The sequence below is a fragment of the Corvus brachyrhynchos genome, unplaced genomic scaffold (genome assembly GCF_000691975.1).
Source record: "Corvus brachyrhynchos isolate BGI_N302 unplaced genomic scaffold, ASM69197v1 scaffold116, whole genome shotgun sequence".
In the NCBI taxonomy this organism is placed as follows: domain Eukaryota; kingdom Metazoa; phylum Chordata; class Aves; order Passeriformes; family Corvidae; genus Corvus; species Corvus brachyrhynchos.
This window is the reverse complement of record NW_008240221.1, coordinates 16,064,014-16,091,148: the sequence shown is the minus strand read 5'-3', so window position 1 is coordinate 16,091,148 and position 27,135 is coordinate 16,064,014. Positions and strand designations below refer to the sequence as shown.

The window sequence follows — 27,135 nt, the reverse complement described above, 5'->3', positions numbered from 1 at the left end:
TGCATAATGGTTTTTTTTGATGTTGTGCACTACTGAGCCTTACCCAAGTGTAAGTATATTCCATATATTCCATCTATGCAAGAAAGAAATTGGATTTGTCTAAGACTTACCCTCTGTAATTAATACCACATCCTCTCCCATTTACTGCTGACCCCTGGACCATCCTGATGTCTGCCAGCGATACAAACTGCTGTTCTCATGCTTAACTTTTTTAGTAGACACTGTGTGGCTTGTGGTGGAGAAGCAGCCACAGGGAGGACACTGGTCTGTGACTGTAGGAGTCTTTATTTTGGTTTGTGGTTTTGTTTTTGGTTTGTTGGTTTCAGATGTAGGTGGGGGTTTTTGTTTGTTTGAGGTTTTGTTGGTTTTTTTTTTTTTTTTTTTTTTTTTTTGGAGGGTGGTAGGATTTTATTTTTTTTTCTTTTGGGTTTGTTGGTTTTTGTTTTTTTTTAATTTTTGCTTTTATGCTTTTGGTTTTGGGGTTTTGCTGTTTATTTGCAGTATTGCATTAAGCCCAGTGAGAAATTATTATTTTCAAGATCAAATCTTAAATCAGGGCCAAATTCTGAAGGCATGCTGTATTTTGTATCAGCAAAACCAACATCACAGTTGTGAGTGGAGGTGTTTGTGTTGCACTGGAGGACACTGTAAAATGGGACAGCAGAAAAATGACATGAAAATTTTTACAGGGGGTGGGGAGGCCCTGGCACAGGTTGCCCAGAGAAGCTGTGGCTGCCCCATCCCTGGAAGGGTCCAAGGCCAGGCTGGATGGGGCTTGGAGCAACCTGGGATAGTGGAAGGCATCCCTGCCCATGGCAGGGGCTGGAACTGGATGATCTTTAAGGTCCCTTCCAACCCAAAGCATCCCATTATTTACACCATCCCAAGACATGATCCCAAGAGATCATTTAAAGGAGGGAAGCACCTGTTGTGTGCCAGCAAGGAAACCTCAAGACTGCTTTTTCAGGCAGAAATGACACCTCCACACTGGGACTGCTCTCCCAGCTGAGGTTTGCTTCCTATCTGTGCACACTCTGTGAAAAAATTCCAAGCATCAAGGATCAGGAGAGCTCTCTAGGAAGAAGGCTGTTTTACTACAGACACAAGAGCAGTGCTTGCTTAAAGCCACAGATTTACTGTCCCAAATATGGGAGGACCAGGGATCTTTCTTGAAGAGAACACTCACATCACCAAATCATAGGACTGCCTCAGAACTCATCCACCCTCAGCTGCTCGGGCTCCTCTGCACTGTTATTTATTGCTCCCCATCAGTCATAGCTTTTCTGGAATTACTCATGGCTGACATTTCTGATGCAATAAAGCCACAGATAACCTGTGAAATGAAATCAGGGTTTTCCTGTTGGGACATGTACTGTCCCCACTGTCTATCTGTCTCCATTTAAGCAGCACATGCTGGCACAGACACGGATAAATGGGCTGGGATTACAAGTCAGACTAAGTATTCCATGTATTTTTCTGTGGAAGAAAAAGAGGAATATTTTCACACCTCAGTCATGCAAAACCAACTGGACCATCAGATATGCACAGAACCTGCACTCCAGCCAGGTTCTCCCTGGGCTTTGAGAGCAGTGAATCAACATCTCTGCAAGGAGGCTGGAGCCAGGGGAGGGTTGGTCTCTTCTCCCAGGTAACAAACAACAGGATAGGAGAAAGCACCCTCAAGTTGCACTAGCAGAGATTTATGCTGGATATTAGGAAACAAATCCTTCACTGAAAGAGTGGTCAGTGAAGGCACTGGGACAGGCTGCACAGGGCAGTGGTGGAGTTGCCATTCCTGGAAGTGCTCAAAAGGCTTGTGAATGAATGGGGCATTTGGGGACATAGTTTAGAGGTGAACACAGGGGAGCTGGGTTAATGGCTGGACTCAATAATCTTAGAGGTATTTCCCAACCTTAATGATTTTATGGGTCTATGACACAACAACAGCAAAAAACTGTTTAATCAGCACAGACTGGAGGTTCATTTGCAGCCCAGAACAGTGAGGCTGAAGGGAGCCTTGAAAACCCTGCTGTGGTCAGGTACTAGTCAGTAAATCTGTATACCACACTGCCAAAAATATGGCACGTCTGTTTTGATTTGAAGTTCTTTTATACATGATTTTAATTTAACTCCTTTGTTAGGGTCACTTCAAGCACGGCTCATTAATTTGACAAGGGAAGACAGAGGTGATTGCTGTGACTGCTATAGTCTTGCACAGCTGGAGAGTCAGGGATGTCTATCACATAGTTTATCTTCCTGTGAATGTCTGTATAATATATACTGTGATGCATTTACAGATACAAATCCCTGTTTTGCAAAATCTTCCTAATATCAATATAAATCTGAAAGAACAAGAAGCACAATGGTGAATGTATTGTGTATGTTTGTGCAGGTGCCTTCATACAAAATCAGGAAAATAATTCTGGACAGTCATCCAGAAGCCATTTAATCCCTATCCCCACACTACAGCAGGGTGCTTTGCTCCTTCTTGGTGGACCTTTAACCTGCTACAAACTGAAATATTTTTTTGTTAAGCGTTATGTTTGAGGTAACATGTAAAAAATGGTGCTTGTGCAGGAAATTTGAGGCTCACAGCAAGGAATAAAATGGAAGCAAATTATTAAAGAATGGCTCATTCCAACAGCAATTCCCATGCAGAGCACTGAATGAGATATTACTACTAATTCTCTGTGTCACATGGCACATACACAGGCAGGCAGGGCTGGAGATCAAACCAGATGAATTCTGACACCTCCTAACCCAAAGTGATTTGGTAACCTCTGTGCAGGTTTCAGGCAGGCTGATGTGTGGAGCTGCATAGGGTTTTGTAAAAAAAGACATGACAACTTTTTCCCTGCATGAGGATCCAAGTTTTTCCTCCAGAGAGCAGGCAAAGGCAGGATGCTAAAATTCTCCATGTCAAGAGGTGCAGATATTGTAGCACTTGAGGTTATATCGAAGTTTTATCTGTCACACACACCTCAAGTGAAGGTGTGGAAAAGATGATATTCAGGAGCTTAAACTAAGCTTAAAATCTCCTTTAATTTAAACTTACTTAATTTTAGGTTAGATATTCACATAGACAGTGTAGAGGGCATATTCTTATATAGAATGTGCCTTTTATTCACAGTTGATGTGCAAAAAAGACAAATTCAGTTCAAGTAAGTAAAAGGAAAGACATTAAAATGATCACGAAAATGGAGGTTATTTTAAGAAGTAAGGAATAGAATCATAAAACCATTAAGTAAAGAGTTTGTTTCACTCGGCAAAGCAAATTTGGGAGGATATAATTTTATCTCTGAAAATATGTTGCAAGACTGAATACCGGTGAGGAATCTCTCGATAATAATGGACAATGACAGCACAGGAACAAATGAGTATAAAGCATCGAGAGGTGAATTTGCACTTAAAAGTAGGTTCCTCCTCATATAATAAACAAGAGGAACTTTGCAATAGAACAGAAAAGAGAACATTTCACATTTCTATTCAATTCTATTTTCATGATTTTTTCCACACATGGCCAAAATTATACTGTGAATTTTATTTACTTACTTGTTTATTTATTTAATAGTCTGGGGATAGTTAAGGTGGCCAACATGTCATTTAGCAGTCTAATAAAATGGTGGGAAAGTCCACGTGAATAACCTAGAGGGTTTTCCATCAGAGGAGTGGGATTCTGTAATGGGTTCTTTATGGAAGCAATGGGATAAGAAATGTCATGAGAACGAAGAGGGGGTCAATACTTATATAGAAAGTGTTATGTCATATAAAACTGCCTGATCAAGTTGTACTTTAGGAACCAGGATCAAATTTTTATTGCCAATTCATAATTCTTTTCCTACTGGGAAACTGAGTAGTTGAGAGATGGGCTGTAAGAGGTGGATGCTCATCGGGAACTCAGAGACTCAGACACATCTTCCCACAGAGAAGATGGTTACAGTGCATGTAAAAAGAGTTTGTGTGACAGGATTCTGTGTCAATAGATCAGACAGGTCTGTCTGATCAAAAGTGAAGTTTTAACCTCTTACTAGTTTTTTGCTTCTGGTAAAACTGAAACTGGTCATCAAAGCTGAATTGTCAGTGTCAGGAAGACCCGGTCATACCAGGGATGCCAATGTTACAAAGGTCTTTAATTATGTAGATATTAGGCCCCAGATCTATTATTTTAGCTTTTTGTTTTCTTCATATTTAAATCAAGGAGGGAAAACTAAGGAAGCATCTTTTGACCTCAGTCCATGGTCAGTAGAGTAATTGAATTGCAACTTAAGCAGAAGTGTTTGTCATTCAGGGACTGTTCCAAACAACCAAAAAATATGATGTCTGTCCATAAGATTGTTTGGTTTTGAACAGGAAGATACCAAAAGCAGCCCTTTGTGTGTGGGCCTTGTGTGAAGCCAGCATTTCCCTAGCAAGTTTTCAAACAAATCTCCAAACTACCATTCATGGATCTTCACATTGCCTCTGAAATAATAGTAGATAAGTAAAATAATAGTTTTTCACCACTGCTCTCCTGAGCAGGAACCCTTCTGACAGCGTAGGAGTTAAACGGTCTATCACCAAGATATATTTCACCTCTAAGCCTTAAATTTTAAATTAAGTTTCTGTTAGTATATCGTCTACATGGCAAATATATCCAAGAATCTGTCATTCCCACTCATAGGTGACAGCTGTGGATTCAGGCAATTAAAAGTTCTACCCACCAGATAACTCTGGTGGAAATCACAGCTTGCTCTGACAATGGCCTTCCAAAACTCAACTGGCTTCTCTGCAGGAAAGGAGCAGGAGGTAGGAAAGGTGAAAGGAGAGTAGGAGAAAGCAGAGGAAGAGGAAGGTGGAGAGGGTTGGAGAAATTCAGGAAAAGGAGCGCAGGACTTTATATGTCCCTATGGGAGGAAGGAAGGATCAATTGCCACATATTCCCCACACCAGTCGTGGTCTTTGAAACGGAAGGGTTTGTGTTATTACATCTCAGTTAAAAATGAAGAGGGTCAGCTCAAGAGAAGCTATTCCCTATTCCAATGTTCCCTCAGAAATTAATGTTCAGACATGTGCAGGAGATCCAGGAGTGTCCCTGTCATGCTTCTCAAACACTATAAAGAGATCTGATCCCAGCACTGGTACCCTGGTGCTGTCAAACAAAACCTGCCTTGCTTGTGTCACATATGGATTTATTTTCCTTCCTAACAACCAACGGGACCTGCAACATAAGTGATGATTTACAAGACACAGGCAACAGCAGACAGGAGCTGCCAGCCACGTCTCCAAGGGACCAATCCTGTCCCCACTCAGCCTTATTTAACATGTGAGTGGTGTCACCACTATCAGCAGAGCTTGTCTGCTGTGACATTCGAGTGAGTGACGGCCGTGTCAGCTCCCAGACCACCCCGCTCTGCTGTCGCTCACACTCTTGTCCTGCAGTGAGCGTCTGATGGGAAAGGGGGAAAAATTCTTCCACATGTTTGTTAGCAGGAATCTGGTGAGCAAAGGGTTAAATGGCTTGGGCTGCTGGCTGTTTGTGGGGAAGTGTGCATGTGTGTATATGTATATGAGTGTGTGTGTGTATACATATATGTATAAAAAAAAATATATATATATATATACATACACGGGCACCTTGGTTTGGCTGTAGGACCTCATGCCCGCAGGCCACAGTCACATTATCATCTGGAAATTGGATAACGACAGCACAATGACAAATCCAGGTTGCCTGCAATAAGGTGCTAATCCCTTTGCTTTAATATCGGAGCAGCGTGTAATGATGTTTGGACATCACTCCAGTTTACTGACGACCCCACTGGGGCCGGCAATAGAAGCGTACAACTGTCTAACAAGCCATCAGGTGACCGCCGTCGTCAAAGCAACGGGGGATGCAATCTAATCTTCCCTCCATCCCTTCCAGCTCCCAATAAGGACCAGATTATAGAAGTGGCCCATCAATGCTTGGTAACTCGAATCAATTAACGTTAATTCGCACAATGCTATGATGTATTGTGATCACTTTCATTTCGGAGAAGGGGGAAGAAATTGCTATAATTCACCTAAAATGAGGTTGTCTATGGTGCTGAGGTATTAATTGGGTGTCCATATTAAATGGAAAAGGAGCACGGTAGTGAAGGAAAAGTGGATGAGTGACTCTCTTGGCTGCTATTGACCTATCAGAAGAAGACAGTGCCCTTTTCCTTTGCTTTTATCTATTACAGTTTTCCCTATTGCGTGTCAAGTTGATGTATTATAAAAAATTCATTTGGTGACCTTCCACCCCCCTAGCAGATTAAACAATTTCACTGGGATGGCATCATTAACAGGGCCTTGCATTTAATGATGATTTCTCTAAAAGGCCACGGAGATTCGATTTTAAGCTAACAGATTTATTGCACTATTATAACATATCGTAAAAAACTGTACCACCTACGGTCTGGTTTTAGGACAGAAACTGTTTAAGAGTTTATGTGGAGCTTAAAGTGGTATTACCTTGGGATACGCAGCACGGCAAAGCTCTGACCTCCGGCGGGATGCTGTTTACATTTAATAAAAGACATTTCTCTGACAGTAAACTTGGGGAGTGTGTTATGGAGGAGGCCTGGCTTAGCTCCTCGCCACTGGCTTTGTAAATAGGGGCATTTCCACTCATCTACAGCAATTAAGGGAAGTCACTAATGAATCTGGAGGATGTTTCTCTCTTATCTGATGCATCTGCACTATCCCTCTCCTTCTAAAGGCTTCTGGTGATCCCACATCTAGACCCTTCATCAGCTTCGTTGTCCTAATGAAAGAAGGCCCTAGAGGGAAAGTCATAGGAGGAGAGGCTGAGGTCACTTGATTTGCTCAGCCTGGAGAAGAGGAGACTGAGGGGGGACTCATCACAGTTACAACTTCCTCATAAGGGGAAGAGGAGAGGCAGACACTGATCTCTGCTCTGAGTGACCAGTGACCTGAAGAAATGGCATGAAAATGTGTCATGGTTGGATATGAGGGAAAGTTTCTTCCCCCAGAGGGTGGTTGGGCACTGAACAGGCTCCCCAGGGCAGTGGTCACAGAACCAAACCTGGCAGAGTTCAAGAAGAGCTTGGACAATGCTCTCAGGCACAGGGTGGGATTCTTGGGTCTGTCCTGTGCAGGGCCAGGAGCTGGACTCGATGATTCTCTTTGGTTTCTTTGTATAATGTGTGAAAATATGGGAATTGGTGGAAATAAAAGTCATCCTTCAAATGTCTTTTCTTGCTTAAAATAGGAATGACATCAGACTCCTCATTGTCTTCTGATGCTCATGCCTCTCTTCCCTGTCTGTATTAATTAGTGATAAGATCTGCAGGGGGAGGCAAAGCTCCAACAGTGCACCTGAGAGGGCAGAGGTCTGGCTTATTTTGTCATCCCATGACATCAGAACCCATTCTCACCCAAAGATATTAAATTCCTCACAATCCTTTCAGTGAATCTGTGCCTACTTTGTCTTCCACAACTTTTCAGCTTGCCTATCCCCTATCCTTGCTGCACCTCCCTTTCTTGAATTCCTGTTTTGAATTCATCAGCAATCTCCACCTTTTCAAAAACAAAGAAAGATGTCTCTTTGGCTGGATCATGATTCATTTAGTCATATTAGTCCTGAAATTCTTCCCAATTTCCTTCCCCTTCCAAGGATATATTGATTTTACAACACTAGCATTGCAGACATACCAGACAACTGTTCAATTAATTTCAACATCTATTAGGAAATTAAATATGCCAGGGGCTGCTCTTTGGCACCAAGGCCAGCTGACATATTTCAGTGTGGCCTCATCCAAACTTCCAAGTGAGAATATTTTCTGACTGTATAAGCTCCCAGACCATTTGGGAATTGTTCTGGACTTCGGCATTAGACCTAAACCACAGCTTGAGAGGGGCTGACAGTTTAATGGTAGAGATGATCAGGTGTCAGTGCCAAGGCTTGTTTTTGGCATCATTTAGTTTTCTAGTAGACACATATCCATCAGCTTTAATGCACCTTTCACCCAGGCTCTCATCCTGGTCTCCTTCCCCTTGAAATCAATTGATAATAGCAGTTATTGTTTATTACTATTATTATTATTATTACTATTGTTGTTGTTGAAATTATTATGATGATATGATATAGCTATATTAGTAATATTACTATATTACATTAGATTAGATATCAGGAAGAAATTCTTCCCTGTAAGGGTGGTGAGGCCCTGGCACAAGTTGCCCAGAGAAGCTCTGGATGCCCCACCCCTGGAAGAGTCTGAGGCCAGGTTGGATGGGGCTTGGGGTACTCTGGGATAGTGGAAGGTGTCCCATGGCAGGGTGTTGGATCAAGATGATTTTTATGATTTTATGATTGTAGTTATTATTGCAATTGTAAATAAAATGACAAATTCTCCTTGATTTCAGGGATACTTCATTTCCTCTGCCCTAAATTTCTCTACCAAGTTTCTCAATTAATCCATAATACCTGCAGCAAACCCTCTAGTTTCTATGCCCTCTAACTCCCCCACTGCTAAAGGACAGGCACTTGCTCTCCTGTGGAGCCTCAGCCTGTTCAGCAGACATGTGTTGGCGCTGATGGTGACAGGATCAGGGATTCCTGGTGTCCCTGCTGACGGAGGCATCCCCAACAGCCTGCTGTGCCCACATTTAGAAGAGCTGCAGGGCACTGAGAATCAGAGCTGCTCCCTGTCAGCAGGGAATTGAAAACCAGCAGTCCACGAGACTGCAGGGTAGTGGCAAACAGCACAACCTTCATGCCCAGGGGATGAAGGGAAAGGCAGGTCTTGCTCTGGTCCTCTCTGGGCTATGAGCACAAATCTACCTCCACCTCCTAGAGCAAAGCTGTGCCAGGAAAGGCCTATTTTCCTTCCAGCACAAATTAGCGGGGGAGCAGCAGGATGCTCCTTTCTCCTCCACGCTGGCATCATTTTAAGGGATATAACCTGCTGTGTGCCAGGTTGTGCCCTAAGGCAGGGGGTCCCTCACGGCATGAGTCAGGTTGGAGCATATGGGATATAAACACCGCATTCCATGCTGTGTAAGCCAGGTTCAAATCATCCACAGACACTCATTTTTATACTTCCATTTTAGCTAACCATGTCTAGTTTTGCTATGTTCTGTTTTCTTCACTGTTATTTTACCAAAGAGTGAAAGAGCAAGGCGGAACGGTTCTAAATTAAAAGAGAGATTTAAGTTAGATGTTAAGAAGAAATTTTTTTCTGTGAGGGTTGCACAGGGTGCCCAGAGAAGCTGTGGCTGCTGCATCCCTTGAAGTGTCCAAGGCCAGGTTAGACAGGGGTTGGAGCAACCTGGGTGTCCCTGCCTATGGCAGGGGGATGGAACTGGATGAGCTTTAAGGTTCCTTCTAATCCAAACTTCCTATCTTTCTATGAATCTATGATTCTGCTCACTCCAGGGAGTGAGAACTGCTTCCTAGGTCCACATTTTGCAGCAGCCTTCCTTGTTGTGCAAGATGAGCACAGTCTTACCATGTAGGGCCTGGCATGTGAATTCAGGGCATTTTTCTTATTTGTTGTCAGTTTTAAATAAGGTGAGGAGAGGAAAAAAAATTGTTGGGGTTTACAGAAACTATGCCAAAACTCATCTGAACCTCTCTGTGCTCAGCTGGAGCCAGGGAGCTGACAGAAAACTGCAGATCTTTAGCTTGAAAACAGGAGTGACTTGGTGTGTTGCTCCTGCAGTGAGTTTTGGTCACACAGCCGAACACACAGTTTTGGAAGAAGGTGGATAACAGCACCTTATTGATACCCTTGACATAAATTTCAAACCTAACGCTGCCTTTGAGACCTTCCCACTGAAACAAAAATACAAGAAAAAGAACCAAGATAAGAACTAAAACTTCAATCCTTGAGCTACCTTTTGAGCTTCCACGTATCCTTAAAGCCTTAGCTGATCTTTCCAGCAGCTGTAGTTCAGACCAGTATTTCCCATCAGCCATGGTATGAACAGTTTCTCATTCGTAATACAGAGTAATACTCTGAGAAAACATCCACAACCATTACCCAAACTAGAAAAAATGAGTTAAAAGCAAAGGAAACTTAAGATCCATATATCTTGTGTTTGTAAACACCTTTAAGCAAACACTGGAGATCAATGAATAGCTTTTCTTCTTTCATTTCAAGACAATACCAAAACCCCAGCCACTTCATTGCAATTGCAGATTAGAGCATTTTATATATATATAAATTATATATATATGAGATACTAAAAGACACAAAGCACTGGGAGAGGGAGTGAAATGATCCAGGCTCAGAATAGAGTGTTGATTCTTTATTCAAATGCAAAAGCGCTCTCCTGGGATGCTCTAATTTAAATTTCAGGCTTGGAAATCCAATGTCTTTCAAGGGGGTGTCTGTAACTGCTGTATTTCAGTCTCCAGACTTTGCAAATTGGGAAGGTGATGGCAGGAAAAAAAAATGCAGTAAAGCCCTGTGAGCGCTGTGCTTGTGTAGAGGAGCCAAGACTTTGTTCTTAGAGGAGCTCAAAGGTTTTCAGTGAAAATCTTTTTGCTGGACAGGAAACATTTGCAGGCTCCACTGCTCTCAGTGCGCTACAACGATGACTTTGGGGGTAAGGTGCTGGTTCCATGAATCCATAAAATCCCTTTCTCTGCCACACACTTCCAACATGATACCAGCGACATACATTACTTTGTTCATTTCTCACTTTTCCATCTGTAAACTGAGGGTGGAAACAAAAGGATCTTTTTATACTTTGGTGCTGCTTTCTGCTTGGAAGTGATGACTGTTTTCTATTTCCTTGCATGCTGCTCTCACCTCTCACTCAAGGAATCAAAGGGTTATGATAAGGTAAATTACTAGGTAGAAAATAGGAACAGAGAATAACTTCTAGTACATTATTTCTGATTTTCTTTTTTTTTTTTTTCCCCATCCTTTTTCATGTGAAAGAAATGGAAGCAGACAACACTCAGAAACCTGCTTATACATGAGACCCTACAGCATCTCTGTTCAGGTGCAGCCCTCAGATGGAGAAATCGAGAAGCAGCTTCCTGTACAGCCAAAAATAATTTTCCTGGACAGAAAGGTAGAATTTGCCTCCCTGTGGATGGATATCTCTATTAATTCCATACTATTTTGACATTTGAGATTTTTAGCACAGAGCCAGGCTGTGCTCTGTGGGACCCAGCAATGGCACCAGAGGAACGGGCAGGAACTGATCCCAGGAAGTTCCACTGGACATGAGGAAGAACCTTCCTGTGCAGAGACCGAGCCCTGAACAGATTGTCCAGAGAGGGTGGGGAGTCTCCCTCATGGGGGATATTCCAGACCTGTCTGGACACAGCCCTGTGCTCTGGGATGGCCCTGCTGGAGCAGGGAGGTGGCACCAGAGGAGCCACCGTGGTGCCTTCCAACCTGACCCCTTCTGTCATATGGCCTCTTCTTGAAAAGTTATGGTGAACTTTGTGACATTTGTAATATGTGACACATAAATGCAAACTGCCCTCAGACTGGGGACATACATATAAAAAAAATTACAGATGTTAAAACCTTCAAAGCTTTCTTTGCTCTTGCTGAGGAGACAAGATCTTAATTCTTCTCTTCTGGTCTTCCTCCCAGGGTCAAAGAATTGACAAACTGGGGCCTCCTGCAGAACCCTGGGTCGTATCAGCTCATCTCAAGGACTCCTCCCAGGCTGTGCTGAAAGGTCTGGATGTGTTTTCCTACAGCAAGGGTTATGGCAAAGCAGCTATGCAAAATGATGATGATAAATTTAGGAGTTCTCCCTGAGGAATACTGCGCTTGAAAACCAGTCTTTGGGCTGAAAACAGAAGGTTGCAGTAGGAGTTTGGTGAACTACCCAGTCATATGCTACAGGCAAAAAGTATTTTCGTTCTCTGGTAGCTTAATGGGAGTATATCCTATAGTTTGTCTTGAAAAGACATATCTGGGGTTAAAAAAGAAAAGAATGAAGAATTAGAAATCCTAACACTTGATTTTCAGTTTATGTTAACTGGGGTAATTTCTTTAGGGTCCACAACAACCTTTTTATCCCAGCAAAGGATCAGGCCAAGTACAGACAGAAACAACTGCCTATGGATTGTCATTAACATATTATAATGTGAAAGTGTTTTTTTTTTTTCATGGGGGATCTAAACGTTTCCCTTCTGGTCCTCATTTATCAAAAGGCCTGTACTCATGAGAGGCTCATGAAAACTCGTGAAAAACTCTAAATGTGAGGATTTCCCTCAAGGTTTTGTGAACATGCTTAGACATAGAAACTCATTAAGGTAGAGAGCTGAATCAAACAAATGTGGATGGTCATATGCTGGTAAATTAGAAGTTAGAAATGATAGTGATTATAACATTACCAATTTCATTGCTAAAATATTTAAATATAAGCAAGAAGTGCACACAAGCAAAAGTTGGGTTCCCTATTGAAGAGAAAGAATTTTGTTAACAGTAAAGCCGTTTGTATGTTATTTTTCACTTGAAAAGTTCACATTTAGAGAAGATAAGTAGCATTCATGCTGTAGATCAGAGCTTCTCATCCTTCCAGTCCCTGTTTCTGTTAATTAGAAATTCTTCCTACCCCAAGATAGTTCCAGAATTACAGGTTAGAAAAATCCTTTTGTCTTTTCTGCTGCTTTTCATGCCTTTTCAGACCATGTTCCTAAACTTCTTAGGTTTAGGAACATGTGTCTAGATAAGCCATGGATTACTGGATCATCTACTGACTAACAGTGGGAAGAAGGAAGGAAGGCAGGAAGGAAGGAAGAGAGAGAGAGAAGAGAAAGAAAAAAGCAAGAAAGCAAGAAAGAAAGAAAGGAAGAAAGAAAGAAAGGAGGGGAAAAGAAAGCAAAAAAAGTCACTGAAGCAAAAGACACTTCACATTCTTTAAAAGATACATGCATCAAATTAATAGTCAATAAACTCCAGCAAAGGAAGAGCAGCACAGTACAGATGTTCTGCATGTAATAGTTTGCTGCAGTTTTTCCTTTGACAAACACCCTTATTGCACTCGTCTTTTGAAGCACATGAAAGCAGCATTTAATGGAAATGGGTCCCGTCTAGCACACTGAGGCTGCTTCATCTGACAGCAGCCAAAGTGCCTCGTGGAAGGCAGTTTAGCTCCAAATTAGCTGTGCTTCTACGTTAAATACCAGCTTGCCTGAGAGATCTTTGGGAAGACTCCCATATATATCTGTAATATTCTGAGCTTTGAAGCATATGTGCCTGAAAGCTGAGCTAGTCTCTGTTGAGAAGTACAGTACAGTACTCCAGGCTTCATCACACACTAGAAATGGCAATTGTAAAGTATTTGAACACAGCTGACAAGGCCCTCTGTTAAAATCCATATTACGATACTCACTTGAGAGCCAAGAAAATCTTGGTAGTCTGTGCAGACACTGTCATAAGGAGGATCATATGAGTGGTAGAGGGATGAGCCAGGATTAGGCTGGAGAGATAAAAGAAATCTAGATCCCCACATCTCCACCAAGTCTATTCACAGTAGAAATCACTGATTATTTATATACCACAGCTGATCCTGGAGACCTGTAATGGAATTGGTCGTTTGGTGTGCTGGATACTGTACAGAAATAGAAAAACCCCATATATGAAGTCAAAACTGACTGGGATATTAACAAATTAAATAGTACCAGAGTCATAGAGAGGGGAAACTTTATCATTTATATTGCTAAATAATTAATATGTGGCATGGTTTTGCCTAAGACCTTGTCTCGGGCAATTTCTGGCTGTAGTTCAGAGCTTGCTACTTCACCACATTGTTCAATATCCTGAACATGAGAATGGCAGAGTAGAAATGTCTTGCCCACATTCAGCTTTATGTACCTTCACCTGTGCTGCTTAACTGCAATAAAATGCCAAACCACCTGCTTCATAAAGCAAATAGTTATGACATGTTGTCTTTCAGCAGGCAAAAGTCTGTGTTTGTGATCACTGGAGCAAGTCCAGCATCCTGAGGAAGTTCTGGCATCTCACCCCCACCTGAACCAACATTTGGAAATTTGTCAGCTTTTAGAATTTCACCCTTCTCACCCCAAGAGCCTGAATGCAGACCAGAGCTGGTCAGCATCACTCAAAGGCCAAGACTTGGCTGGTGCTCAAAGATACACACAATAAAACGGGGATCCAATTGCAAAGTAAATTATGACTTTTAAAAAGAGCCTACAGAAATAACAACCACAGCAAGGGTAAATGTTGGGTCAGAATGCATTCCTTGATAGCTCACAACAAGAGGTAAAGTGATGGAGAAACTCTGTCTCCTGGGTTTCATTTTAATGCTCCCTGTGGAATTTCCTCCTGCTAGGTTTCCAGCTGACAGTGTCTCCTGTACTATCTCAGGGCAGTCACTACAGACATTTTTCATGGCCAAATATCTTTCGAAGCATCTGACAGAGCTGAAGAAAAAATTCAAGAGATTTAACAATAGGACAGGAGGGAAGATGCCCCAAAGACAAGGTGAAACACTACAAATCAGAAAAAAATTGAAGATTCAGCTTGTCCCTTAGTTACAGTGGTTGACTCCTTGAGACCATCCCTTTAGGACAGAAAATAGACTCTCATTATCACTCTCCTAACCTTGGTGAAATGGTTAATCACACAAGACATGAGTTAAATTAAAAAATGAGCATTTGGAACTTTCTAGTGCATCTCTATAGCTCCTATTACCTTTGTTTGATCCCTTTAATGGCTGCATTCACATTACACCCCCATATGCAGGAAATGCCATTTCACAATAGGCGCAAAGAATGAATATTTAGGAGCTGAAGCCCTCCAATACCTCAGGACTTTGTTTTCAGAGTACCTCCGTGTGAAATTTCTGGGATTAGACACAATGTTCATGATTAGGATGGACAATGAATTTAGGATTTCTGAAGTCCCTTAAAGTCATGAGGACTCTCTGAGGTCCTTAAGTGGCACTTATCTGGTTGCTGTTAATTGCAATATGATTTTTTCTGACTCTCCAGGGCTCACCCAAGTGCAGGTCGTAGAGGGATGTGCAAGCTTTTCCAATCTGGCAGTCTCCAGCTCAGGGACAAACTGGAGACTTGTGTTCACTGTCACATCACCTCCAGGTAAGCTTCATATTCTGTGTATTTTTAATCTGGTAAAATCAAAGTCCTACGAGTGGCCTGAATTTACAGAAAAGGAGTTAAACTGTGTTTGAATGGGTGGAGCGATGCCAAACCTCTAAATAGCTTGAGTTGTGTTCCACATCCAAGTTGGCATTCCCCAGGCAGTGGCAGAGTTCGGTGATTCCTGTGCTATTCATGCAAGATCTCTCAAATCTGATGAATTAGTACAGAGAAGTATTGTCGGAAAAAGGTGCCTCTTTCTCCCTGGATTCCCTAGTATGTGTCCCAATAAATCAGATATTTAAAGTCAGTTAAGTTGCCAGAACAAACTTTTTCCTATAAACTGGACCTCTCATTCCCTCTTTTCCCCCCTGTTTTTATTCAGAAGTTTTCCATCTGTGCTCCTGGCTGTTTTCACAGTGCCTTTTCCTGACTGTTTGCCTGCACCTGGTCACCTTTATAGGTGGTTATGCTCATTCAGATCATGACTCCAGGACTGGGCTCGGCCAGGGCTCTCCTGGCAGCTTATGGAGATGGTGTTGGCACCTTCAGAGGTCTCTGAGCAGCTCAGTAATGAGGAGGCAGGTGTGCTTATGCCTCCTTGGAAATGCCAGCTGAGGGGGGCACTGAGGACAAGGCACCCCATGAACTCTGCCATGTAAAATCGTCAAGGTGTCTGCACGAGAGAAGCAGCTCTGCAGCTGTTTGGGGGGCAGAATTTAAATCTGTTTCTGAAGGTATAGAGGGGTCAAAGTGTTGGTCTCTTGCCTCAGGGTGACTGCTAAGGCAAATCTGGAGAAACAGGAACATGTCTGGCAGGCAGTCCAAGGACATATTAAGATATAGATGTTGTAAGACCATGTGTAAAATCTCTATTCTGGCATTGCATCCATCCATCCATCATCCATCTGTCCATCCATCCATCCATCCATCCATCATCCGTCCGTCCATCCACCCATCCATCCATCCATCCATCTCTCTTTATGTACAGATATATATGCATGGATGTCTCGCTAGATAAATATCATTGTAGATGATATAGATATATTATCTATCTATCTATCTATCTCTCATGTCTTGCTTCAGCCAGAAAAAAACAGAGGGAATAAGTACATCTGACTGGTGAAATGGCCAAGTGGAAGTGGGTAATGAAAAATTCTGAGCAAAAATAAATAGGAGTTTGCAAACATTTAGACTCCCACAAGTGGTTCATCCAAATCCAGTGCTGCCCATGGCTTGGCGAAGGAAGAATTGGGGTGTAGGAGCACTTGGAGGTGTGCATTTCAATGGCGGATTTTTGTGTATTTTGAGCTGCCAAACACATGCAACTCCCACTACCTTCACTTCAGTGAGAGCAGATGGAAAGTCAGCACCTCACAGGATCTGACTCTTTAGGCTGGAAGCACACTTAATGAAATGTGTTTAGAAACCTATTCCAGGGAAATCCCAAAATCCTTTTTCTGAACAAAGGTTAAACAGAGATCCCTTTTCTGAAATATTAATCCAGTCAGAGAGTTACTGAGAATTGATAATAGACTCACAGAATAGCTTGGGTTGGAAGGGATTTTCAAGACCATTGCATTTCAACTCCCCTGCCTTGGGAAGGAACACTTTTCAATAGACCAGGATGCTCAGAGCCTCATCCAGCCTGGCCTTGAACACCTTCAGGGATGGGGCAGCCACAGCTTCTCTGGGCAACCTGTGCCAGTGCTTAATATCTAATTTAAATCTTCCCTCTTTCATATTAAAGCCCTTCCCCCATGCAGGATGTTTAGAGGTAGCAATGTTTACAGGCAGCTGATGCACCTGTGCAGGTATCACCAGTGTAAATCAGATTATTGCACGCTTTCAAAGTGCACTGCAAAAGTACACACTAAAGAAAGAATCCCTTTTGCTCCTTGTAATTGGCAGTCATTCTGGAGACTATATAAAGGCTTTTACACTGCTAGATTCTTACTGAAGAGATTTACTTTTATTGCTTAAATAAACCAAAATTAAACAATCAAACAGTAGATGTTTAGGATATATCTTCATGATCCAGTTGCTCTGTGCACCTACCCTGGCATAATTTACTGTTTGGAGACAGCTCAGGAGGTGCAGCTGATGCTGAATGCAATAATCCCAAATGTTTTACTGGTAGTTCCTGGGGAGAGCAGACTATTCATAGCACCACTGCATAGTCCTGCTCCTTGTTTTACAGTAATATTCCCTTCACGGATATGTATCCCAACGGGTTTGATACATCCACTTTCCATTTAAACCAACAGCATCCTACTCACAGACTATTAGAGTAGCGCAAAACACCTTTAAACACCTGTCTGTGTAGAGTCCTTGATACCTGAGAGATTTCTTCTCTCAGCTGAAGTTCATATGTGTTTGTACCTGCAGGCAGATTTCTCCCGATCGGAACATGCTTCCCACCTTGTTCTGATGAAGCTCAGCTTCGTTCAGGTGGACAACACTGACACAAATCTAATTAGTTTCTGCTAAAAGTACTTACAGCTACTTACCCTGCTCTCCAAGCCTCCCTCTGACAGCGCTTCTGATTTTTTTTAATGAATTGATGAAAAAAAGAGGCTTTTAGATTTTTATTAAAAGCGGAACTCAAGTAAAAGAAATATCCACCCACCAAATTATTAGAACTGTGGGGTTAGGACCAATAATGAGTCAGGTAGTAAGACAGATAATGAGTTGATGTGCTAATCCACATCCTTCAGGTTGGTGTACAGACAGCACCAGGGCCAGTTTTCCTAAACTCCTGTTCTTGCCTGGCACATCTGCATTCAGAACTTGTTTTGAAAATAACTTAGGGAACCAAAACCTCTCTCTATTTCAAAAGGGTGGTATTGAGCATCTTCCAGTCCTTGAGACTCAGATCTGAGACCCAATGAACTCTTGAACACAGAAATTATGAGCAGTGCCTGGCTTGATTCTGCCATTTACAGAAAACTTTAGGATCTCTGGGCACAGGGCATTACCCAAAGCTTCTGTCTTTCAAGAGACTAAATATTTACTGTGTAACAGCAGAAATACTGTCAGTTTTTATTTATAATGCTCATTATTGACATGGTGGAAAATATTAACAAGGTCACTGGAAGTTTTCTGCATTATGGATTTAATCTTCACGCTGGTGAAGGTTTTTGGGTTCCCCCATAACCTATATTGATATGATTCAGGTATAGCCTGTAAAAACTGTGTATTAACAACTTTCTTGTCACAACCAGTTTTTCTGTCTTGCAGAATATATGCATGTTTTCTGGAGGGGCCTGATCTGTTCGGCCTCAGAAGCAGATGCTTTGTGAATGTATTTTCTGGGGTTTGTGTCAGTTAGACAAATTCATGGAGGAAATATTAAGTGTTGTTGAATGCAAAGAAGCTGTTTATGCTTCAGCAAGCACTGAAAGCTTGAAACCTAGCTTGTAGAAATATTGTTACACATTTGGGTTGTCCTGGTACTCAGTCCTAAATAAATATTGTCAGTTAATGTTGGATCTGTCTGGAGACAGACGGATTTATGGTTTGTCGCTGAATGCATATTTAACAGTGGCATCCCTGTTGAAAGGTTATAAGGTGGTGTTTTAGCTGTGAAACCAGCATTTTTGCTTTTGTAATAAACTGACTGCTTTAAATTCTCAGGGGTGAAGTTCACTGTGGTGTCCCAGCCATTTGCCACCTTCCCTGTCCCCACAAGAGCCAAGGCCAGCATGATCCTCGTTGTCATATTGGGTTCAGCAGCGTCTGCATTCGTCATTGTTCTTTCATTCTGCTGGTTCAGGAAGAGCAAAAGCAACAGTAAGTTGGAAATATCAACAAAATTTTATACATGCAGACTCCTTATTTTATTTAACAAATCCCCAGAGCAGCCAGGATGGGTTTCAGACAACAGAACTCAGAAAAAGCTCTGAGATATGCAGTAATTAGAATATATTTTGTAGTTTACGCAGGGGCAAGTGTTGGGCTTCAATGATCAATGTGGGTCCCTTCCAACTCAGACTATTATATGATTCTATGATAGTTCAAGGTTATACAGTTTTATGCCTATAAAAGGTGTCTGAGTCCAGACAGATATTGCAAAATGTTTCTTCTTGGAAAGGATTGTTAAGCACTGGAGCAGGCTGCCCAGGACAGTGGTGGTGTCCCCATCCCTGGAACTGTTCAAAGCTGTGTGGACACTGCTTTTGGTGGCATAATTCAAGCAATATTCTGCTATATATTCAACAACATATTCAACTTTTGCTTGAACTAATAATTTCTGCTGAGCAGAAGATGTACTGAGGGTGATGTGTCTGTGTGTTTCACTGCAGAAACGAGGACTGAACGCCCTGGTGTACGACAGGACAGCACCAAGAGAGCCAGTGAACAAGCACAGCCTCCTGCAGCTCCCACCAAACCTTGTTGCCATCAAGGACCAAATAAAAGTGCAGTGTCTGTAGCAGGAGGTGAGACTGCAATTCATAAACAGTTGAACACCAAAAGAGTCAGTTGATGTCTTTTAACCTGTTCAGGTGTTCCCAGGGAAGTGATGGAGTCACCATCACTGGAAGTGTTCAAAAAATGTTTGGGATGTGGCAGCTGGGTAGAGGTTTAATGGTGAATACAGTGGTGCTGTGTTGGTGGTTAGAGTCAATAATCTTGGTGGTTTCTTCCAACTTTAATGATTCCATGATACTATAGGTTTGTATAGGATCAATGGTGCATTCGCAAAAGGTCTGTCTCTTTATTGCCTTCTCCTTCTCCTCCCTGTTTTTATTTCTATTTGTCATTTCATCTCCTTTAACACAGATGGAGTGAATTCCCAGCTACACTGAAGGTAGCAGCATAATCCCCCTTATGCTCATGCTGTGATTCTTGGGGTGTCCTGTGCAGGGACAGGGCCTGGATTTCAGTGATCCTTGTGGGTCCCTTCCCCACAATTCAGGATATCCTATGATTCAATGACTCCATGATTTCTTCTAGTGTTTTTGGAGTAGGGCAGGGACCAACATTCCTGATGTCCCCACATGCCTGGAGGAGCAGGGGTCCTCCCTGCTGAAATCTCCAGGTACTGGAGGGGGATCAAAAGCTTTGGACAGGTTTGCAGGCTGTGAAAGACTGCACTGAGTTACACTGGAGGTAAAAACACCCACCCAGGGCTCATTTTCATAGTTGGTCTCTGTGAGTCCAACCCAGCAGCCCAAAGCATCTCCACTCCCACCCACCCCACACTGTGTCCCACTTTACTCCCCAAGGTCCTGCCACAAACAACCCTTTTCCTGCACACCTCCTCAAGACTTGTCCTTTCATCATCTGCTGATCAAACCCGACTCCTTCTGAGGTCACAGAAAAGCAGACAGCCCCGGGGGCTTGTGGCTGGCAGCACAAAGCACTGGCTTCCCTCTCTGCAAGTGTGAAATGCTCTTACAGTAGTTGAGGACTTTTTTTTTTTATCTCACCTGCCAACAGCACAGACCTAAGGGCATTCGGATAACCCTGCTGAATCCCCCATTTACTCTGTTTTGGGAATTTCTTTTTCCTCCTTCTTACCGAAGCCTGTGGATTACATAAGATGCAGGAAGAGGCGAGCTGGAGTTTTAGGGAGAGGAAATTCTGCAGTTTATATGTTTTGATATTTGCCATACTCCTCCAAAACACAGCATTCAGCTGTGTGCCTTAGGATACATATCTGCTATAAATTCATTTTTTATCTAATTTGTCTGAGATCTAAGCTTCCTGTGGAGGTCTGAGATCAAAGGATCTGATTCTGTCTGATGTCGGCTCTGACACATAATGCGTGCTGACTTAGTTCTGTCTATAAACTCGCAGTGGGAGGCTGCCACTCTCCCTTGGCACCTTTACATAGTGAACTTTCATTTTGGCTGGGGAGGCAGACAGGTACAGCGTTGATTGGAGCTGTCGTGTAAATAATTCATGGAAAGAATTTTTTTGTCAGAAAAAGGCAATCCAGCCACTTAGAGTCTTTTAGGAATAGTTGCAAGACAAAAAGATTCCCCAATATGTTCAAATCTAAACAAGGATAACAATATCTTAAGTGAATTTAATACATATGACTTGGAAATGTCTAATGTTTGATTCCCCCTTATTTAAAGTGCTGTTGGTTTTGGAGAGAGAGAGAGAGAGAAGAAATCAAAGCTGCACTCTTTTTGTTTAGTTTCTGCTTTTTAGCTCTTCCCCTCATAAGAAATACTGCTTTTCTAACACAATTAACTGTTCAGAGCCCTTATTTATTAATCACCACAGTAAGACTAGCAAAACAGAGCTTTTCTCTTTGGTAGGTGCTTGTAAAATGCGAAGTCCAGTGGATCAGGGGCCCTGGATATTGTACCAAAAGGAGCAGCTGAGGATGATGATGAGGGAGAAACCAATATGCACAGTTATGCAGTACAGCAGGGAGAAGGGATCAAGATATTGCCTTGCCTAACCTTGGTCTAACAAGAAAAATCTCCTCAGCTTCTTGTAATTATCTCTCTCTTGAATTAAAGAACTTTTGATGGGCTAAGGCATTGTTAACAGAACACACCTGGAGGTGGAGGAACATATTGTTTCATTTTGCTTTCTGCAATTTATTCTGATGGTCCAACAGAGAGCTTGTATCCTCCTACAACTTATATTTCCAAGCTTCAATTTTCTGTCATTTCCCTAAATCTTTTCAGAATGGTACCTGATTGATTCTTATTCTGAACTCCTGGGACACCTTCAGCTAGAAATCACTGTGGTATTCCTGAAGATGTTATCTCAATCTGCAAACTGGGTTTCCCTCCCTTCCTCCTAGCTTGCTCAGATCAGCTCCTCCTCCTTCCTTTCTACCAGTTTGCCATTTTCCCCTTGTTTTACAAAATTTCAGCAGAATCAATTTCAGTTTTAATTACAAATCACCAGTGGAAACACTGAATATCTCCCATTTCAGTGGTAGTGTTTGGTACTGCCACACATCCCTGAGAATTATTTCCCATGTATATTTTCTGCCTGAGCTCTGTTAGCTGGTACTTAATCCAGTTAATCATGAGCTTTCATGATATGTAATAGTTTGTATTTAGTTAAAAAAACACCCAGGAATCTCAGGGCAGTATTTCATCCCTGAAACTGCTTCTATCCAGAAAACTTGTAGCCATCTCCATTGATTCAAAATTGCTTGAAAAACCTTATTTCCACTGTTGAAAATGGCACCTTTGAAGATGAGAGAGCCAGTAAATCTCCAGAACTAACATGAAGCTTTGGTATAGGAGATCATGACCTTTTTATCTTGTTTATGTGTCTAAAGAATAAAATTGAACCTGGTGGAGTATGTAATTTGTACCTTAAATGAGCCAACTACCTAAAGTTAAAGCCAGCTTAAGAAGGGAAAGTGTTAAACATAATATTATGTCTTGACTGCTGAAATTTTAGTAACAACTTTCTGGCAGATTTCCAAGAGGTACAACTCTGAAATTTAAATTTATGAGTGCACAAGTTGGAAAAAACAGGATCACCCTTTAACAGGAAAAATGAATACAAGCATGAAGTCATTGCCAGGGCTGCCAGAGTTCAAGTTGGTCAAGGGGTGTCTGGACAACCTTTCTGTCATATGATTAATTTTAGGTGTTCTTGTGAGGGTCAGGGGTGGGACTCAATGACCCTTTATGGGTGCCCTCGAATTTGAGACATTCTATGATTCAGCAAATATAGTTCCAACTAATGAATTACAGAAAATTCAGAAGAGAATGAATCTGAGCATAAGGTCCCGGCAACTATGAGGCTGAATGTCCCAGGCTCTTAAGGGTTAACTGGAAGCACAAACCTGAAAAATCAGAAGTGGCAACTATATATTTTCTGGTATTATTTGTGCTAAAGACTACAATGGATATTGATAAATGGACTAATAAAGCTGATTTTGTCCACTAACACATGAGACATTGACTAGGACTAGATCTGGATTTGGAATGAGTATTAAAGGTTTGGGTGGAGGCTGTTGTCTTTTTTTTTTGCAGAGGGAAGGAGAGGATTACAAAAATATTATGAATGCTTTTAGCATTCAAGTTATGCTAAAAATGAGGCTGCCAATCATGATGAGACACTCTGTCAGCTCAGAAGATATCTGCTATGTCACTACAAGTGATCCTGACTCTGTTATTGATAACCATTTAATGTATAAGGATGTAAACATTTCCACATGAAAAATGTGTAGTGCGTATTTTCCTTTTCCTGCATTTTTTCTACGTCACTTTTTAAAAACAGTGTTGCAGGTTACAGGCTCTGCCTTGAGTAGGACTCAAATGTTAGAAATATAAAGTTCTACCTTAAGTTACAGCCTGTTTCAGAAAGGGATGATGCATTTTATGGGTGTGTAGTATTAAAATATTATCAGTCTTGGCAATTCATAGCTTACTAAAAAACTGCATTCTATACACTTTGTTATTAAACATTTATTCAAAATTTTATTAAATGTTGGAGATGCTCTAGCAGCTGTTAGTGTATCAATAAGCACAAACTAGCTGGGTTTGTTGGTTTTTATTTATTTGTGGAAATAGCTAATGGTTGTTTGGCTTTAACATTTTATTTCTGTCAAACTAGAATGTATGGCCAGTGCAATTATTTCTGTAACAGTAACTGCTTTTTAATTAATCATAGAATCATGGAATGGTTTGTGTTGGAAGGGACTTTAATAATCATCTACTTCCTCCCACCCTGGGCAAAGACACATTCCACTATCCCAGGTTGCTCCAAGACCCATCCCAACCCCTCCAAGGATGGTGCAGCCACAGCTTCTCTGGGCAACCAGTGCCAGGGCCTTGCCACCCCCACAGGGAAGAATTTTTTTCCTAAATTCTAACCCAAATCTCTCATTTTCAATTTAAAACTCTTCCCCCTTGTCCTATCACTGTCTGCCCATGTGATATGGGGAAAAAAATTTAAAAATTTATGAATCTCTTTAACACAGAGTAAAGGCATAGAAGGATAAGGTACATGAAGGTGGGGTCTTATTGGAAAAACCAAACAAGTCTTGCCTTCACAGATATGGAAGAAACTGGAGCAGTGGGACCTGCCACAGGGCAAGCAGAGGAGCTGAACCTGCAGCCCCATGAAGCCACATCAGCGAGAAAGCCGAGCACTGTCCAATCCAAGGCAGACACCTTTCCATCAGCCAGGAAAAGTGACAGTCCCCCACAGCCACATGGAGGAAGGTCTCCTGGTGACTCCATGGAACTCCAGCAGCCAACGGTCCCGGGGAGCTCCAGCCAGAAGGAAGTGCCCCAACCTTCAGCTGGATACAGCCAGGAAAGAGAGAAGTCCAAAAGGATGCCCAAACACCAGAATGATGTCAGAGAGTGCGTTGCCATGGTGGCAGCAGAGGGGTAAAGCAGTGATGGGAGGGGGTGAACCACTGCAGCCACTGAGGGGCTGAGCCTTTTGCCTCTGTGGTCAGAGAAAATCGTACAGGTATTGAGATGGGGAACCACAAGGCCACATGGGCAAATGAACCTGCAGCCACCTGCGAGACTCTTTGATGCTGACCTTTCTTAGTTTCCAAAATGGTGTGGGTGCATCCAAAGTGCCAGTTGAGAACAGTTCTCCTGACTGCTCCAAAACTCTCTCCAGGAGTTGTTTTGGGGAGTGCTTCATGGATCATCTTTGAGATTGCATTCAAAAGCAGTCAGGGATCCAACCTAAGAACTCAACAGGGTTGCTGACACTACAATATTCTAGCATGGATGTAGTCTTAGTGTCTAGAGCATTGCTGGTGAGTATGCCTATATGTAAATATACAGAAATTTTCCCGTTTCTTCCAGCCATGCTTTTACTGTCATTCAAAGAACCTCAGTACATACAAAAATATTTTTCTTTTTTTTTTCATTTATTCAACTTTCATTGTGTTTTGAGTAAGTGCTTCCATTCTGCTCTACTTAAACCTTTTTTTTATTTTTTATTTTTTTTTTCAATTAAAGTATTTTACTGAGTAAATCTTCACTATGGTGTTGTTTTCTGACACCTTTAAATCACTGGCTTGTTATGAACACCACTCTTTATGGATAATAATAATAATAATGCTGATGTTCTTCAATTGCTCAGAGAATTCCTCTGTGCTTTGCTTTACTGAGCTGGAAGATGAGGAACTTTATTATGCCCTCTCTGTACCATAAAATTCTTGGCTGCAAGATGGCCTGGTGGCCCCAGATGAAATTTATACTACTTTGCAGAAAAAAATTGCTTAATCTGGAAGATGAGGTTTCTGGCCAGATCAGCAATGGAAGAAAAGGTGAGAAACCTTGATCTGGAAAAAACTCAAACAAACCCCAAACCAGTTCTCTTCAAGCTGCAGGAGTTAAGGTGCAGATTCTGGTCAAGCTGCTCAGTTTTACTAAGCACAAAAATAGATTAACCAGTGTTGGCTCCTGCCTTTATAATCATAATTTTGGGGTGAAATTAAACTGATTCCACTCTGAGCCAGGCTTCTGGTTGAGTGAACAGGAGTTTTTCTGCATTAAGACACTTGAGGATGAGGATCTTGTTAAGTGCAATGAATCTTCCTTTCTCACCCCTTCCATGGTATAGAAAAACCATTTATTACATTATTTTCTGCAGAGGCCAAAATATTATTATTGTGTAGATCCCTAAGGATCATGATTCAGGGGCTGAATAAAAAGTAATGCCTTTCAGAAACATCCAGGACTGGTGAAATTATTTGGAGATCCTTCTTTTCCTCCTCAGCAGATACCCAGTTTCAGATGGTTACACATGGCAGTAGATCCTTCCCTCTACAGAAACACAATTCCTCCCTTCCATAAATTCTATTTTGCTTCAGTGTTTCTACTTCTAGTAAGTGACTCCATCACATCCAGCCAGCATAAAAGCAAAGAATGTATAAATACATATGTCAGAATGCCTGAAAACAATATTGAATGTAAGTTATATGAAAATACTATACAAAAAAGAATTATTTCTGGGAAAAAGTCAGACATATTGGAAATACTTAAGGGTTTAAATTAATCCTTTAGTTCATAATCCTGGAATTTATCCATACTCTGTATGCAGAATAAGTAAGGTCTTGTATATCTGGACCTCTAATGGAATTAGCAGGGCTAAAAGCCTTTAATTGCAGCATTTTCAACCGAGTGAGTGGTGGTACACAGGAAAGAAGTGGGAAGAAACTGAAACAAAACATGGTGACAAATGGGTGCAAACATTAAGTGAATCCTAAGTGACAAATTTAGGTGATCTTGTGTATCAGAAAAAAAAAAAGAAAAAGAAAAAACACAACTCTGTAGTGATTAGAGAGAAAGATGTGAATGAGACTCAGTGGTTGTTTGAAGTGGTTGAAGCCATTTTCATGGCTAAACATAAAATGGCATCTTTTCCTAAAATAATTGGGTTTCGGCTGACTGCAACAGCAGTTGGATGAAATGGGATCCTACTGCTTTGTGGCTGAGGGAGATCCAGATTTATTTTGAAATCTTTTCCATCTGTGTTTTCCATGATACCAAGTTAAAACGCTCACTCTTACAGGAACTGTGTGATTAGATGACAAGTTGTGGCTGCCCCATCCCTGGAAGTGCCCAAGGCCAGGTAGGACAGGGCTTGGAGCAACCTGGGATAGTGGAAGGTGTCCCTGTCCATGGCAGGAAGGTTGGTCTTTAAGGTCCCTTCCAACCCAACCCATTCTGTGGTTCTGTGAACAGCCCCACCCAAGCTGCTACAGAATGTCCCAGGCAAGGCAAAGAAAGAGAAGAAATATCTCATGTCCCAAGCCAAAAGCCTAATTTCCCAATAAATTGAATGCCAGATTGTCCCATGGGACACCTGCTGTCAGTGCTGTGTTGTGGTCCATACTTCTGCTGATCTTGCTCAAGTCTCTAAATCTTTGCATCGAGTTCTCCTTGATCCTTACACTATAATTAGGACAACAGGTGTTTCCACCTTTGCATGGGTGTTTTACAGATAAATTTGTGACATTCTGCATTCCAAAATCCCGGAGGACCGCAGGGCAGGGATGCAGCAGAAGGAGGCAGATGAATTCACAGTGTGATTTGTGGGTTAGCCATGAGGGATGGGGGTGCCTTCATAGACTTGAGCTTATTCAAGCCCTCTGGCCCAGCTCAGGG

General features: G+C 41.9%; 1 protein-coding gene across 1 annotated transcript in view; it reads left to right on the top strand.

The window, feature by feature from the left end:
• The window catches only part of PKHD1 (polycystic kidney and hepatic disease 1 (autosomal recessive)), a 237,153-nt gene extending 211,454 nt beyond the window's left edge, over positions 1–25,699 (top strand). Inside the window, exons 61-66 of the mRNA XM_017745072.1 lie at positions 10,911–11,046; positions 11,580–11,667; positions 14,954–15,061; positions 18,698–18,853; positions 19,366–19,500; positions 24,051–25,699. Of these exons, the coding sequence (XP_017600561.1) occupies positions 10,911–11,046; positions 11,580–11,667; positions 14,954–15,061; positions 18,698–18,853; positions 19,366–19,500; positions 24,051–24,394 (967 nt within the window). The 3' untranslated portion in view covers positions 24,395–25,699. The remainder of the gene's footprint in view (positions 1–10,910; positions 11,047–11,579; positions 11,668–14,953; positions 15,062–18,697; positions 18,854–19,365; positions 19,501–24,050) is intronic.
• The last annotated feature ends 1,436 nt before the right edge of the window (positions 25,700–27,135 follow it).